The sequence below is a fragment of the Erpetoichthys calabaricus genome, chromosome 15 (genome assembly GCF_900747795.2).
Source record: "Erpetoichthys calabaricus chromosome 15, fErpCal1.3, whole genome shotgun sequence".
NCBI lineage: Eukaryota > Metazoa > Chordata > Cladistia > Polypteriformes > Polypteridae > Erpetoichthys > Erpetoichthys calabaricus.
In genome coordinates, this window is record NC_041408.2 from 52,880,058 (window position 1) to 52,896,062 (window position 16,005).

The 16,005-nt window shown below is 39.7% G+C and overlaps 1 protein-coding gene across 1 annotated transcript in view; it reads left to right on the top strand.

Moving 5' to 3' along the window:
- Window positions 1-16,005, top strand: part of lyst (lysosomal trafficking regulator) — a 211,462-nt gene that overhangs the window by 138,455 nt on the left and 57,002 nt on the right. Inside the window, exon 8 of the mRNA XM_028820350.2 lies at window positions 10,877-11,033. Within this exon, the coding sequence (XP_028676183.1) occupies window positions 10,877-11,033 (157 nt within the window). The remainder of the gene's footprint in view (window positions 1-10,876; window positions 11,034-16,005) is intronic.

Genomic DNA, 16,005 nt, shown 5'->3' on the forward strand with positions numbered 1-16,005 from the left:
CAGATGTATATATACACATACAGATATATATATACACACACACATATATATATACACATACAGATATATATATACACATACAGATATATACACATACAGATATATATATATATATATATATATATATATATATATAGCAAAATACCCGCGCTTCACAGCGGAGAAGTAGTGTGTTAAAGAGGTTATGAAAAAAAAAAAAAGGAAACATTTTAAAAATAACGTAACATGATTGTCAATGTAATTGTGTTGTCATTTAATGAGTGTTGCTGTCATATATATATATATATATATATATATATATATATACCTCTTTAACACACTACTTCTCCGCTGCGAAGCGCGGGTATTTTGGTAGTGTATATATATATATATATATACATACACATACACATATATTATATATATATATATATATATATATATATATATATATATATATATATATATATATATATATATATATATACACATATATATGTATATATATAAATATATATATATATATATATATATATATACATACATATACACACATACATGCAGTTTCAATAACATAGAAATCAATATAAACAACATCATTATCATATGAGATTATGAAGTAATATATAAGAAGCACATTTCATATAAATATAAATTATTAAACAGTAAAATCCATCCATCCATCCATCCATTTTCCAACCCGCTGAATCCGAACACAGGGTCACGGGGGTCTGCTGGAGCCAATCCCAGCCAACACAGGGCACAAGGCAGGAAACAATCCTGGGGTTTTATCTTTATTTTATTTTATTGTAGAATCAACTCCTATCTGCGCACACCAGGGCGGCCGTGGGCGGATGCGTATGGTGTATTCACTCCATGTTATCGTGCATTGCGCTGTCACTGGTATTTTGAAAAAAGAATTTGAACAACATATAAGAAGCGTATAAATTATTAAACAGTAAAACATTAACATTTAAGAAGTAAAGTAACATTAAGTACTACTGCAGTGCCTTCGGGTATACCTCATTTTTTGTTTGCCCATTACATGCTTAAATGTATACATTTTTTAGTGTACCTACCCGAGAACACGCGACATATAACCGAGCGTGGGAGAAGCATGGATTTTAAACACGCGTTGAGTTCATCTGCTGGTCTCCCTTGTGGAATAACTGGTAATGTTTGACTAAAATCTACAGCGAGTAAAACGACATTACCTCATATTTTTTTTTTACGATCTCTGAGATCTTGCTTTTTTTGGTTCAAGGCTTCATAAGCTCTTTTATGTTTTATGGTGTACTTATCCCAAACCATCATCTTTGAATGTTGCAAGACTTTCGCCTTGTATGTAGATCGGGGTAATTACATTCATTGCATTCCTAGTCTGAATCACAATCTGATTGTATGGGTGGTTACCTGGCACTGTAGGGTTGCCACCCGTCCTTTAAAATACGGAATCGTCCCGTATTTGAGAATGAAATTGCGCGTCCCGTTTTGAATCAATACGGGACGGGATTTATCCCGTATTTTTTTTATCATTTTTTTTAAAGCAGTGTCTCATGCAAATCATCCCACACGCATTTTATGAAGATGCCTCCTTTCATAGTTTTGATTGGGTAATACTTGACGTCATCGTTAGTTTGATTGGTCTTTTTAACTGTCCAGTGAGGAGGGCGGGTCTTTTAAGTACAGTCTGCAAAGTGTTGGCACTGGGATGTGGCACCCGCTGCAGTATGCGTCCCTTATTTTTTTGTATTAAAAGTGGTAACCCTACGTGGCAGGTAACAGTTATGTTTGGTCATGAAGTCGTCTAAAATCCGCCACGTGCCCTCTTTTAAGTGTGAGAAGCAGATATATATAGCCAAATTCTCGCGCTTCGTTGCGGCGAAGTACTGCTTTTAATTTTTTAAGAAAAGAAAACCTTTTTAAACGGATCGAAAATACAGTATACCAATAACAATTTGTTAAGGATCTGTTTTTTTCTGAACCTCGCTTTTCACAGCTGTCGCGCTACGGCGTGTGTTTCGTTTATTTGACAGTATGTATATCGTGGTAATTACATTCATGGCATTTGTTTTCTGAATCACAATCTGACTGTATGGGTGGTTACCTGCCAGGTAACGCTTGTGGTTGGTCAGGAAGTCGCCTTATATCCGCCACGTGCCCTCTTTCTGTTCCCAGAAGCTGATCATAGAATGGTTTTAATAGTTTACTTTTAAATAATGCAAAGAGTATGCGACACGTGTTTCTCCCTAATTCTGGGCTCATCAGGCATACACACTCACTTCATCCCCTCTCGGGAATCGAATCTCTGTCTTCAGCGCCAGAGTTGAAGCCCCTAACGTTGCGGTCAGCAAGTCGGCTAACATCCGCCATGTGCCGTCTTTCAGTTGCGAGAAGCAGATCATAGAATGGTTGAAACTGTTGCCCCTAACGTTGCGCTACGGCGTGTGGTTCGTTTATACCTCGTGTCTTCTCATTAAACTTTTATCTCGCGAATATGTTATTGCAATCCGCAGCGGGAGCGTTTCTATAAACTTAATTTAAACTTACGTTTTACACCGTGGTTTGTTTCCCTTATGAACATGCTTGTATGCTTCACTCGCTGGCTTCTTATTGTTTCGCTCCCTTCTCAATTGTTTAATGAATTTTTTGTTCTTCGCTGTTTGCGGCTCTTCCTTCATTTCTCCCTACTGAGTTCTTTTATCTCGCGAATATGTTATTGCAATCCGCAACGGGAGCGTTTGAATAAACTTAATTTAAACTTACGTTTTACACTGTGCTTTGTTTCCCTTATGAAGATGCTTGTATGCTTCACTCGCTCCCTTCTCAATTGTTTAATTAATTTTTTGTTCTTCGCTGTTTGCGGCTCTTCCTTCATTTCTCCTTACTCAGTTCACAGTCTTTTCACGTGATTACGTGGGAGGCGTGATGACGTGACACTCAACTCCGTCTCCCACGGCCATTAAGCTGCCGTCCATTACAGTATATTGTCAAAAATGAGGTTCCAGTTATGAACATTACGCGTTGAATTTCGAAATGAAACCTGCCTAACTTTTGTAAGTAAGCTGTAAGGAATCAGCCTGCCAAATTTTAGCCTTCCACCTACACGGGAAGTTGGACAATTAGTGATGAGTGAGTCAGTCAGTCAGTGAGTTCTTTGCCTTTTATTAATTAGTATAGATTGACAAAATGTAGACATGAAGTGTATAATGTGTGAAGACTGAAGTCCAAATATCAAATAAATGCTTTCACACAAGTTACAAGTATAACAAAACAAGTGAGCTTTTATTCAAGAATATAACTGAAGAAAAAGTCGTTGGCTTAGGGTACAGCGCTGACACAACTGCTTGGGTGGTATAGCCGTAAGAACTGCTGACTCGGAATCAAGAGGTGGCGGGTTTGATTCCTGGGTACTCCAGTTACTATTTTGAATAGTGAGCTGCTATTTTTATTACTGTTATATAATTAAAGCATACATTTGATTTGAATCTGTAACAGCCAGTATAAATTTATGGTAGCGCTTTTTTGTTTTCCCCAGTTTTATTTTCTTAGTCACTTTCACGCACCCCTCACCCCGATCTGACGCTATTAGTTTTCAAATAAAGATGTGGTATAACAAACTTGTTTTGTAAATGCTGGTGAATCATACTTTCTTAGTACAGTGGAACCTCGGTTCACAACCATAATTCGTTCTAAAACTCTAGTCGTAAACCGATTTCGTCATGAACCGAAGGCAATTTCCCACATAGGATTGTATGTAAATACAATTAATCCGTTCCAGACCATATGAACTGTATGTAAATATATATATTTTTTTAAGTTTTTAAGCACAGATATAGTTAATTAAACCATAGAATGCACAGCGTAATGGTAAACTAAATGTAAAAACATTGAATAACACTGAGAAAACCTTGAAGAACAGAGAAAACTAACACTGCAATAGTTCGCGCTATAGCGCTACCAACCGCTGGCTAAAAACACTTTTTTTTTTTATGAGTTTTAAGCACAGGGAAAAATTGCAACAATGCACACTATGAACCGATTGCTGTAAACAGAAGTGAAAACAAAATCAAGCCCAGTGCATTCTTTTACTGCCTTCCTACCTTAATCGTCCAGCCCTCTCTCTCGTGCTGCTTGTGTGTGTGCATCTGTCTCTCCCTCGCGCTGCCTGTGCGTTTCTCTCTCGCTCGCGCGCTGCCTGTGTGGGTGCGCGCGCGTGTCTCTCTCTCTCTCTCTCGCTGTCTGTGTGCGTGTGTCTGTCTCTTGAGCTGCCTGTGTGTGTGTGTATGTTTGTGTCGTGCTATCTTGCTCTCGCTCTCTGTCTCTCTTGCTCGCTGCACAGGAAATGCACAGGGAGAGACTGAACATGTACAAACCGAAAGGGAAACTGGCATGGTCGTGAACCGAGGCAAAAGTTTGGCGAACTTTTTTGGTCGTAAACCGATTTGTATGTCCATTATGAAACTTGTTTGTGAACAGAGGTTCCACTGTACTAATATACAAGCACTCCGAAGGGGAAGCCTAACACCCCATTGTGTAAAACTAATAACAGAGTTTTATTCTTGGAGTGTTCCTGCTCACACTGAATTAGTATGCAGCTCCCGGTCCATGATGTCAAAGCTGCACTGACAAAAAAAGAGAGACATAGGTATATGTGACATTTGGAATAATTCATTTTATGACCTGTATAGTACACTTCGAATAACATTGTGGCACTGATACAACATTATATTCATTCACATGCCTTCATGCGGTTGTAGGCAGTGGCCACTTGTATTTATTTATTTTTCCCTGGTCTTTCCCAGTCTCCACATTTTGTGTGCATGGTGGTGTTTCTTTTGTACTCCATGACATGCAGAGGAAACAATAGTACAGAGAGGTCAGTTCCATGCTATATACAATCATCAAATTCAAATGTTAACTGTTCACACACATTCAAGGACCATCCTTCCTACATTTACGACATGTGTACCTGTTGCAGTGTACACACTTTTCTATGCTGTGGTTCCTATTACATTGAAGGAGCACCTGACACTGAGTTTTCTTTCCTGGGAGGTCTTGGAACAGAAACTTGTCAATGTTACATCCTCTTTTCTTTTTCCGTTGCCTTTTCTTGTAAGAAGCGATGACAAAGTTCCTCTGCAAGGTGTGCCAAGAACACTCTTCTTTTCTCAGTGGACCCTGTGCATGCCTTGTACAGTACATGTGTGTTCATCGCCGCCAGGTCAAGCATGTTGTAGAACACAGCAATTGCCACCTGCATGTTGCTGTTCGCACTGAATAAGCACACACCTTCTGGTCCATGATGTCAACGCCGTAGTGAGGAAAAAAAGAAAGGGACAAATATATTTGACATTTTGAAGAAATCATTTTATGACCTGAGTAATGCAATATTTTTTGAAAACTAACAGCATCAGATGTAAATATTAGCTTTTTATTTTATTTATTTTTTTTCAGTTTTATTCTCTCAGTCACATTCACTCTCTCGTCACCACCCGGGTCCTCAAAACCTCTTATGATAGCTGCAAGTTGAGCCATTTTAGCAACATCAGTACTTGCATCTATTGCAGTGGTTAAAAAAAAAAAACGCCTTTACCATTCCTTTTAATTGCCTATCCAAGTCTGTGATTCTCTACTTCAGTTCGTCATGGCAAAGAATGTTGCATGTTGTGACAACAATTGCAGCTGCCTTCACCATACGTGTTTTAATGAAGTCCCCTTCAGAATATGGCTTTGATACTAATGCAGTTTCATTGACAATAATTCCGCTAGCCTTCACAGTTCATCACTAGTCTCACGACTATGAGTGAAAAGACTGGTGCTTTTTAAGAGCTGCAATTAACTCATTTATCTTGCCTGTAGCTGTCCCATATATTTGCTGTAATTTTGCCATAGTTGTTGTGAGCCATTTAAGCAAATGGTTTGTGATTTTTTTTCCAGAAAAATGTTGTCCATTTCTCATGAAACACTTTGCATTCAGAATCCAAAGACCTCCCAAACCCCCCAAAATACATTTTAAAATTAAAATGCTGTCAGAGCATGTTTAATGCTGTTACTGTGGTCTACTAAGAAAGTTTTCAACAGAAACTAGAAAGGATATCTCCTGGATAAAGCAGAAGCTGAATTTTATAAATTGAAAGTTTTTATTTGTCTCCATATTTTTACTCATCAGACTGTGGGCTGACATAAACCATCAGGCAGACCATTTTAGATTAGACTAAATCAACTTTATTAATCCCATGGAGAAATTCAAATGCGTATAGTAGCAGAAACATAAAAGGACAAGGATATAGAATCACAGGATGGAAAATACAGCCAATCAATCAACCAATAAATAAATAAACATAAACTTAAGGAGCACATCCAGTGGAAGCATTGAATTTCCTGATAGCAGTGAGCAGTTAAGACTCCCAGAGGTGCTTCTTAACACACCGTGGTGGAATCAGCCTGTGGCTAAAAGTGCCCCAAGAGAGTGCCTCCTGGAAGGGATGGAAGGGATTTTTCATGATGGCATTCAGTTTTGCCACCTTCCTCTTTTCTACATCAGCTACCAGCGTGCCCAGGGTTTACCCTGTGATGGAGCAGACTTTCCTGATAAGTTTGTTCAGGCATTATGTTTCTATTGTGCTCAGGTTGCAAATCATTTCATTCTGGTTTTTTTTTACATTTTACACAGTATCACAACTTTTTGGAATTGGGGTTATATTTACGTACACCGTTAATTGTTTAATTTAAGAATCTCCTTTTCATTTCAATAATAAACAATATCTCAGTTAAAGTTGTGATTAATGTGTAATATGGTATAACGGACAGCCAGGACTTCTATCTGGCCGGGATGGCTTCATAATAGAAGGACTGGGCAAAAGAGCTTGCTTAGATAGATAGATAGATAGATAGAAACAAGCAAGCAAGCAAGCAAGCATACATACATACATACATACATACATACATACATACATACATACATACTTTATTAATCCCAATGGGAAATTCACATTCTTCAGCAGCAGCATACTGATACAATAAATAATATTAAATTAAAGAATGATAATAATGCAGGTGAAAAACAGACAATAACTATGTATAATGTTAATGTTTACCCCCCCGGGTGGAATTAAAGAGTCGCATAGTTTGGGGGAGGAATGATCTCCTCAATCTGTCAGTGGAGCAGGACAGTGACAGCAGTCTGTCGCTGAAACTGCTCTTCTGTCTGGAGATGATACTATTAAGTGGATGCAGTGGATTCTCCATAATTGATAGGAGCCTGCTGAGCGCCCTTTGCTCTGCCACAGATGTTAAACTGTCCAGCTCCATGCCAACAATAGAGCTTGCCTTCCTCACCAGTTTGTCCAGGCGTGAGGCGTCTTTCCTCTTAATGCTGCCTCCCCAGCACACCACTGCGTAGAAGAGGGCGCTCGCCACAACTGTCTGATAGAACACCTGCAGCATCTTATTGCAGATGTTGAAGGACGCCAGCCTTCTAAGGTAGTATAACCGGCTCTGTCCTTTCTTGCACAGTGCATCAGTATTGGCAGTCCAGTCTAATTTATCATCCAGCTGCACTCCCGGATATTTATAGGTCTGCACCATCTGCACACAGTCACCTTTGATGATCACTGGGTCAATGACGGGTCTGGGCCTCCTAAAATCCACCACCAGCTCCATGGTTATGCTGGTGTTCAGGTGTAGGTGGTTTGAGTCGCACCATTTAACAAAGTCATTGATTAGGTCCCTATACTCCTCCTCCAGCCCATTCCTGATGCAGCCCACGATAGCAGTGTCATCAGCGAACTTTTGCACGTGGCAGGACTCCGAGTTGTATTGGAAGTCTGATGTATATAGGCTGAACAGGACTGGAGAAAGTACAGTCCCCTGTGGCGCTCCTGTGTTGCTGACCACAATGTCAGACGTGCAGTTCCCAAGACGCACATACTGAGGTCTGTCTTTAAGATAGTCCACGATCCATGCCACTAGGAATGAATCTAATCCCATCTCTGTCAGCTTGTCCCTAAGGAGCAGAGGTTGGATTGTGTTGAAGGCGCTAGAGAAGTCTAGAAACATAATTCTTACAGCACCACTGCCTCTGTCCAAGTGAGAGAGGGGTCGGTGTAGCATGTAGATGATGGCATCCTCTGCTCCCACCTTCTCCTGATATGCAAACTGCAGAGGGTCAAGGGCGTGTTGAACCTGTGGCCTAAGGTGGTGAAGCAGCAGCCTCTCCATGGTCTTCATCACATGTGATGTCAGAGCAACAGGCCGAAAGTCATTCAGCTCACTAGGACGTGATACCTTTGGGACTGGGGTGATACAAGATGTTTTCCAAAGCCTCGGGACTCTCCTCTGTTCCAGGCTCAGGTTGAAGATGCGCTGTAGAGGACCCCCCAGCTCCGATGCACAGACCTTCAGCAGTCGTGGCGATACTCCGTCTGGACCCGCTGCTTTGCTGGCACGAAGTCTCCTCAGCTCTCTGCTCACTTGCGCTGTTGTAATTATGGGTAGGGATGTCTTTCCTATGCTGGTATCAGCAGAAGGATGTGTGGAGGGTGCAGTACTCCGAGGTGAGAGTGAGAGTGGGTTAGGGTGGTCAAACCTGTTAAAGAAGTTGTTCATTTGGTTTGCTCTCTTCACGTCTCTCTCGATGGTGGTACCCCACTTCGAGCTGCAGCCAGTGATGATCTTCATCCCATCCCACACTTCCTTCATGCTGTTATTCTGCAACTTCTGCTCCAGCTTTCTCCTGTACTGCTCCTTCGCCGCCCTGAGCTGGACTCGGAGTTCCTTCTGCACGCGCTTGAGCTCATGCTGATCACCGTCTTTAAAAGCCCTTTTCTTCTGATTCAAAAGGCCCTTGATGTCACTTGTAATCCATGGCTTGTTGTTAGCATAGCAGCATAGTGTTCTTACTGGAACTACAATGTCCATACAGAAGTTGATGTAGTCAGTAGTGCAGTCAACAACTTCCTCAATGTTCTCACTATGAGATCCCTGCAGGATATCCCAGTCTGTAGTTCCAAAACATTCTCTCAGAGTATTCTCAGCCTCCGGGGTCCACTTCCTGAATGATCGTGTGGTTACAGGTAGGACTCTCACTTTTGGTTTATAGTGAGGCTGAAGCAGAACCAGGTTATGATCTGCTTTCCCAAGCGCAGGCAGCGGGGTGGAGCTGTATGCGTCTTTAACGTTTGCATACAGTAAATCAATAGTCTTATTTCCCCGGGTGTTACAGTCCACATACTGGGAGAATGCAGGTAATGTTTTGTCCAGCGTCACATGGTTAAAGTCTCCAGCGATTAGCACAAGCGCCTCAGGGTGCTGCGTTTGTAACTTAGCAACAGCAGAATGGATGATGTCACTCGCTGACTCCACGTCCGTCCGAGGAGGGATGTACACGATGACGATAATGACATGTCCAAACTCTCTGAGCAAGTAGTAGGGACGTAAACTTACGGCCAACAGTTCGATATCCCTGCAGCAAGTGGAGATTTTGACGTTAACATGTCCAGAGTTACACCACCGTGTATTAACATAGAGAGCGAGTCCTCCTCCTTTGTGCTTCCCACAGGTACTTGCATCTCTGTCCGCTCTAACTGTGCTAAACCCGGGTAGCTCCACGTTGGCATCTGGGATGGTGTTATTTAGCCAGGTTTCGCAAAAACACAACAAATTGCATTCTCTGTAGGTCCTGACATTTTTCACCAGCGCAGCCAGTTCGTCGATCTTATTTGAGATTGAGTTCACATTCCCCAGAATCACAGAAGGCACCGAAGGCTTGAAACGCCACTTTCTCGCAAGCCGCTTCATTTTTAGCTTAGTGCCGGCTCTGCTGCCACGATACCGCCTTCTTACCTCGTCGGGTAAATATGGAACCACACCAGCATTGGCATTTGTTGTCAGTGCTCGAAGTTGAGTACTTGAATAGGCGAGTCTCGGCGTGTAAAAATCCATGCCCACGTTGTAAAAGTAAGTGTGTCCAGGGAACGAATCCACATAAAATAAAGTAATAGGAGTGATCAATAAATAAAAATAGAAAAATAAAAGTAGAAAAGTACACATACATATACAGTCATACACGGAGCTGCTGAAAAGGCTGCCACTCACGGCGGCGCCGGATGTTAAGTTTGGGCAGTATCTCCCACAGGACAACAGAGAACAGTCCCCCTGGCTTGCTGTGGTGCCATGTTTTTGGAGCATGGAAGCTCAATCCTGTTGGGGCCCATAGCCACCACCAGGTGATGTATGGGGAATGACGGAGCCCCTCTTGGCAGGGCTTCGCCACACCTGGAAGTGTTGCCAGAAGATGATCACTGGACACTGGGGGTACTTCCGGGTGCTCTATAAAAGGAGCCGTTTCACCCCTTGGGAAATGTTTCTCACTGAATAAAAGCCTTGTGCTGTGCTGGACTTGTGCCTGGTGTCTGTTTTGTCGGGTGTTGGGGAACTGGTGCGCAGCCTGGTGGTTAAAATATCTAAGCTTATTTTTTGTTATTTTCACATTGCTGGTGCATCTGTTAAGCTAAGTAATTACAGATATTTGAAAAGGTTCATTAACAGTTTTTTTTTAAACTAACCATAGAAAATCATAACCCCAGGGCTTCCAGGGGTAGTAAACAAATCATGTGAAATATTTTAAACATGTGAATATACTGAATTTAATATAAAAAATAAAGGTTTCAGCTAACCCAAAATATAAAGCTCTTAAGATGGTGCTTTACAAAAGAGCTAAACCAAAATTAAAACTCCTAGATGGTTTTCCATTTTTGCAAGATGAAAACCTTGTTCATGTAACTTGTTGTTTTTTTGCATGTTTATTTTCTTATTGTTTGATCTAGAATCATGGTTTATACATTTTACTGTATATTGAGCTCAGTTATTCTGGTACATTTTCATTTTACAACAGAAGCATCAGTTAGATGGTGAATCTTCCTGTCAGCCAAGTGAACTCTCTGAAGATGCAGAAGAATCCAGCTGTCACAGCATCAAGTTGTTCAAAGAAGAGGAGGGCTATGAGGCCGACAGTGAGAGCAACCCAGACGATAAAGTTGCTAAAGATGATGGTGAGGCAATGTTGTTGTTTTATATCTAGCTTAGTGTATGGAAGCAATTTCTTCAGTACCAAAGTGAGCCCATTTAAATTATCTTTATTTCTGTATTAGCAAGATTTAATGATAACTCAAGTACTAATAATAAAGAAACAGAGCATAGAACGTTTTGTTCTATTATTAACTACCCTTAACTTACCTTAATTTCAGTATGTGCGGTAGAATCCTCATCTGTGTGCATCTCTAGGTTAGAGGGTGCACCTACTTTAGCATCAGTGACTTTCTTTTCTTATTCCTTGTGACCAGACCTACACATCGGTTTGAATGTGCTTTAGCCAATTCCTTTTTACAGAACTGTTTCACCTTAATATTAATCAACTTTCAACTTAATATTTTAATACCAATTATATCAGTTATAGATGCTTTATCATCACTGTATTATACTTTCAATACCTAGTTATGGGGCTATACATCCACGTAACCTAGGTTATCTTAATTACTTCAGCAGGTTTACACTTTCTAGAATCTGTACTCTGAAATTATTTCACCAAATTCATATTGCCAAATAGTCCTAGTTTATCATTCCTTGCTTTGCATCACTTTACACTGGTGATAATGTACAGCAAAACTTGCTAAATCAAAAAAAAAAGTGCAAATCTTGGTGTATGATAAGGGGTGAGGAAGTAGATTTAACTGGGGTCAAATTCTTACAAAGCATATAGTTTCTTTGCCAGGCACTACACATACTCCAACTCCCTGCAAAAAAGCCTCATGCACCTTAACAGGTACATTCTATTACTCACTCCTGGACACTCTCATCCACTCACCCATACTAGTGTTAGTGCTTAGAAATAAATAATTTAATTTAGTTGAGTCACATTTTCTTGTTACATTAAATAGGAAGTCAGGTTATTGAAACTGAATGACAGTTGCAGAAATGCATTTAATATTAAGGGCGGGAGGTTGGGGGTGTAACAATTTGACGAACAGCAGTTTCGTCAACAACTCTCATTGAGTTATATACATGGGAGGCATGTTATATTTATGGACTAAAATTGCTAAAAAAAAATCTTGCCATCTTATCAATCACTGGAGCTGTTGTCACATGTAGGTTGCACTGGATGACTAATGATAAGATTGTTTAATGGTTTTCACATTGATTCTAAGATGCTCTTTGAATCGCACGTGTAGTGCAAGATAAGGGTGTTTTTTGACAACAATTTAACCTAACAAATGCTGGAATATGAACAGAAACATAATGCAAATTTTTTTTTTTTTTTTAATTGATTTTATTGAAATCACACAACATTCCATACAAACAGATCAATTTTACAAGAATAGGATTGAAAACAAATCAACCCCCACCCCCCGAGAAAGAGAGCATGGGCAGCATAATAAAACTTAAACCTATTTAAAATAAGCAAATAGATAAATTAATAAGTGAATATAGATAAATGGAGAAAAAAAAGAAAATATGGAGAGAATGTGCTTCCTCGGTGCTTTAAAGGCTTATTCTAAAATGTTATTGAATAGATCCTGCCAGGTTTTGAAAAAGTTCTGCACAGATCCTCTAAGTGAGAATTTTATTTTTTCCAATTTCAAATAATATATAACATCAGTTACCCACTGTCTTAAAAGGGGAGAGTTAGGATTCTTCTAGTTGAGCAAGATAAGTCTACGTGCCAATAGTGTAGTAAAGGCAATTACAGTTTGTTTGTCCTTCTCCACTTTAAACCCATCTGGAAGTACACCAAACACAGCTGTTAGTGGATTAGGAGGGATTGTGACAACAAAGCTATCTGAAAGGCATTTAAAAATCTTGGTCCAAAATGATGTTAATTTGGTGCAGGCCCAAAACATGTGACCCAGTGAGGCTGGAACTTGATTGCAGCGTTCGCAGGTTGGATCTTGCCCTGGAAACATTTTGGACAATTTTAAGCGAGACAGATGTGCTTGATATGTAATTTTTAGTTGAATAAGTGTATGCTTTGCACATATGGAGCGCGAGTGAATTCTCTGCATTGCTACCTTCCACTCCTTTTCTGATATGTTGAAGGAGAGATCCTTTTCCCATTGTCCTCTTGGATCTTTGAAAGGGAGGGACTGTAAAATTGTTTTATATATTGCAGAGATGCTGTCTAAATCCTTGAAACTGATGAATATATTTTCCAGCATAGAGGGAGGTGGGAGATGAGGAAAATTGGGCAGGTTCTTTTTAACAAAGTTTCTAATTTGAAGATAGTGAAAGAAATGTGTTGCTGGAAAGTTAAATTTAGAATGTAATTGTGCGTAGGATGCAAAGACGTTGTCTATGCACAGATCTCTAAGTGATTTAATCCCAAATGTTTTCCAGACATTAAAAACTGCATATATTTGCAAGGGTTGAAAACGGTGGTTCTCGTGCAGTGGTACCACCGATAAAAGATTTTCTATCGTAAAATGCTTCCTACATTGGTTCCATATTCTGAGTGAGCGAAGCACTATTGGGTTATTAGTAGATTGGCGATAATTTGCATTTATTGGGGCACAAAGCAAGGAATATAAAGATGAACTGCAGGATTCTATTTCTATTGCAGACCAAGCCTGCTTATGTTCATCTATTTGTGTCAATGTCCAGCTTTTAATGTGTTGTATGTTTGCTGCCCAGTAGTAAAATTGAAAGTTAGGTAGAGCCATGCCACCTTCTGCCTTTGGCCTTTGTAGGGTCGCTCTTTGGATACATGGCTGTTTTGAATTCCAAATAAATGTGGTTATGGTTGAATCTAATTTCTTAAAGAACAATTTATTGATGTATATTGGAATATTTTGAAATAAAAAGAGAAGCTTGGGGAGGGTATTAATCTTAACAATGTTAATTCTTCCAGCTAAAGTGAGATTAAAGGTTGACCATCTATGCAAGTCTTGCTTGATTTTTTCCATACAGACAGCGAAATTAGATATTAGATATTTGAACTGATCTGCGATGATAAAAGGGAAGGTGTCCAATCTAATATTGTGTGCTTGAGAATTCACTGGAAAGATCACACTTTTAGTCAAATTAATTCTGAGACCAGAAATCTTTTGAAATTCTGTTAGTGCTGTTAGGACTGTAGGCACAGTATTTTGTGGGTCTGATATATACAGTACCATATCATCTGCATATAGAGAAAGTTTCTGTTCAAGCCCTTCTCTGGTAATCTCCTTTATCTCATAAGCATTTCAAAAGTGAACTGCCAGTGGCCCAATGGTGATTGCAAAAAGTAGTGGTGACAAAGGGGCATCCTTGTCTGGTACCATGTTCTAGTTTAAAGTAGTCTGAATTAATGTTGTTAATACAAACTGAAGCTTCTGGATTGGTATACAGTAGTTTGATCCATGCACAAATGTTCGAGCCAAACCCAAATTTGTCCAATGTAGTGAAAAGGTAGTTCCATTCAATCATATCAAATGCTTTTTCTGCATCCAAGGATAATAAAATCTCTGGGATGTTTGAGTTTGCAGGTGAGTATATTACATTAAACAGGCGTCGAGTGATTGGACGCTAAATGTCGGCCTTTAATAAATCCAGTTTAATCTTGTGATATTACTGAAGGCAGCACTTTCTCCATCCTTCTAGCTAGGACTTTTACGATCAGAGGGGCATGGTCAGAAATAACAATAGCGTCATACTTGCAGGATTTGATCATAGGCAAGAAATGATTATCTACAAAAAAATAATCAATTCTTGAGTAGCAATGATGCACTGGTGAGTAGAAGGAATATGTTCTTGAATTTGGGTTTAGAAATCTCCAGGTGTCTGATAAGTTGTGCTCAGTTACAAAGTGTGTAATTGTCTTTGCAGTGTTAGATGTCATCGCTCCTGTGGCAGGAGACCTATTTAGGTCTAGATTTAAAACACAATTAAAATCCCCAGCCATTATAATTTTATGAGTTTTCACATTGGGAATGGATGCAAATACATTTTGGATGAATTCCCTATCGTCCACATTGGGTGCATAAACATTTATCAAAATCACTTTACAATTAAATAAATTACCCATAACAATGATGTATCTCCCTTCAGGATCAGATACAACCTCTTATACTACAAATGAGACTTTTCTATGTATGAGAATTCCCACACCTCTAGTTTTTTTTTTTGTAAAGCTGGATTAGAACATTTGGCCAGTCCAATCTTTTTGCAGCCAGAACTGCACCTTGCTTAATAAGTGGGTCTCCTGTAAAAATACTATTTTAGCGTTTAGACCTGTTAGGTGAGAGAATACGTTCTTTCTTTTTAATTCGTGATTCAGGCCTTTAACATTCCAGCTCACAAAATTAACTGTCCCATCTTGGAGACATTGATTCTGAATTTTTGATGTCATATTGTAGTCTTAACCAAAAGTGAGACAGCTTTGACCTTAATTTCAAATTTTCCCAGGGGTTATTGCCAAGTGGTCTGTTGTTACGTTGATAATTAAAAGGATTAAAAGAATAGATTAGAGATAGTGTGCTCTCTTTCTCCCCCTCCTTGGTACCCCCATATCCTCCACCCCCCCCCCCCCCACCCCCCACCGCTTTGCTTCTCCACGTGAGGCTGAACCACACTTCACAAAGTTCCAGTCCTCTGACATACCTAGAGACAGAGCACGTCCAAAACAAAACAAGCCCCCAGCAGCGGTGTATGTGAATTAAAATAGAGATATCTATTGCCAATACAGTCTAAATACTATAAGCATAACCAAAAAAAGAGAAAATCTTCAACATTCTGGAAATGTTAAGATAGTAAACCCAGGGAATGGTGTTAAACAGTCTCCTTTAGAATAGTAAAAAGAAAGAAAAGGGTTACTGATTTAATTTCTTCCACACATACATACATAAATGTATATAATTGTAATTAAAATAAAAACAGATAGTGACCAAGAAGGGAAAAGGATGTATAATTATGGTACCAGTGTCATTGCAAGCAGATCAGACAGCCGGTGATATCTTCTTTACGATGCCATGACAGGGTGCGACTCACGGTCTT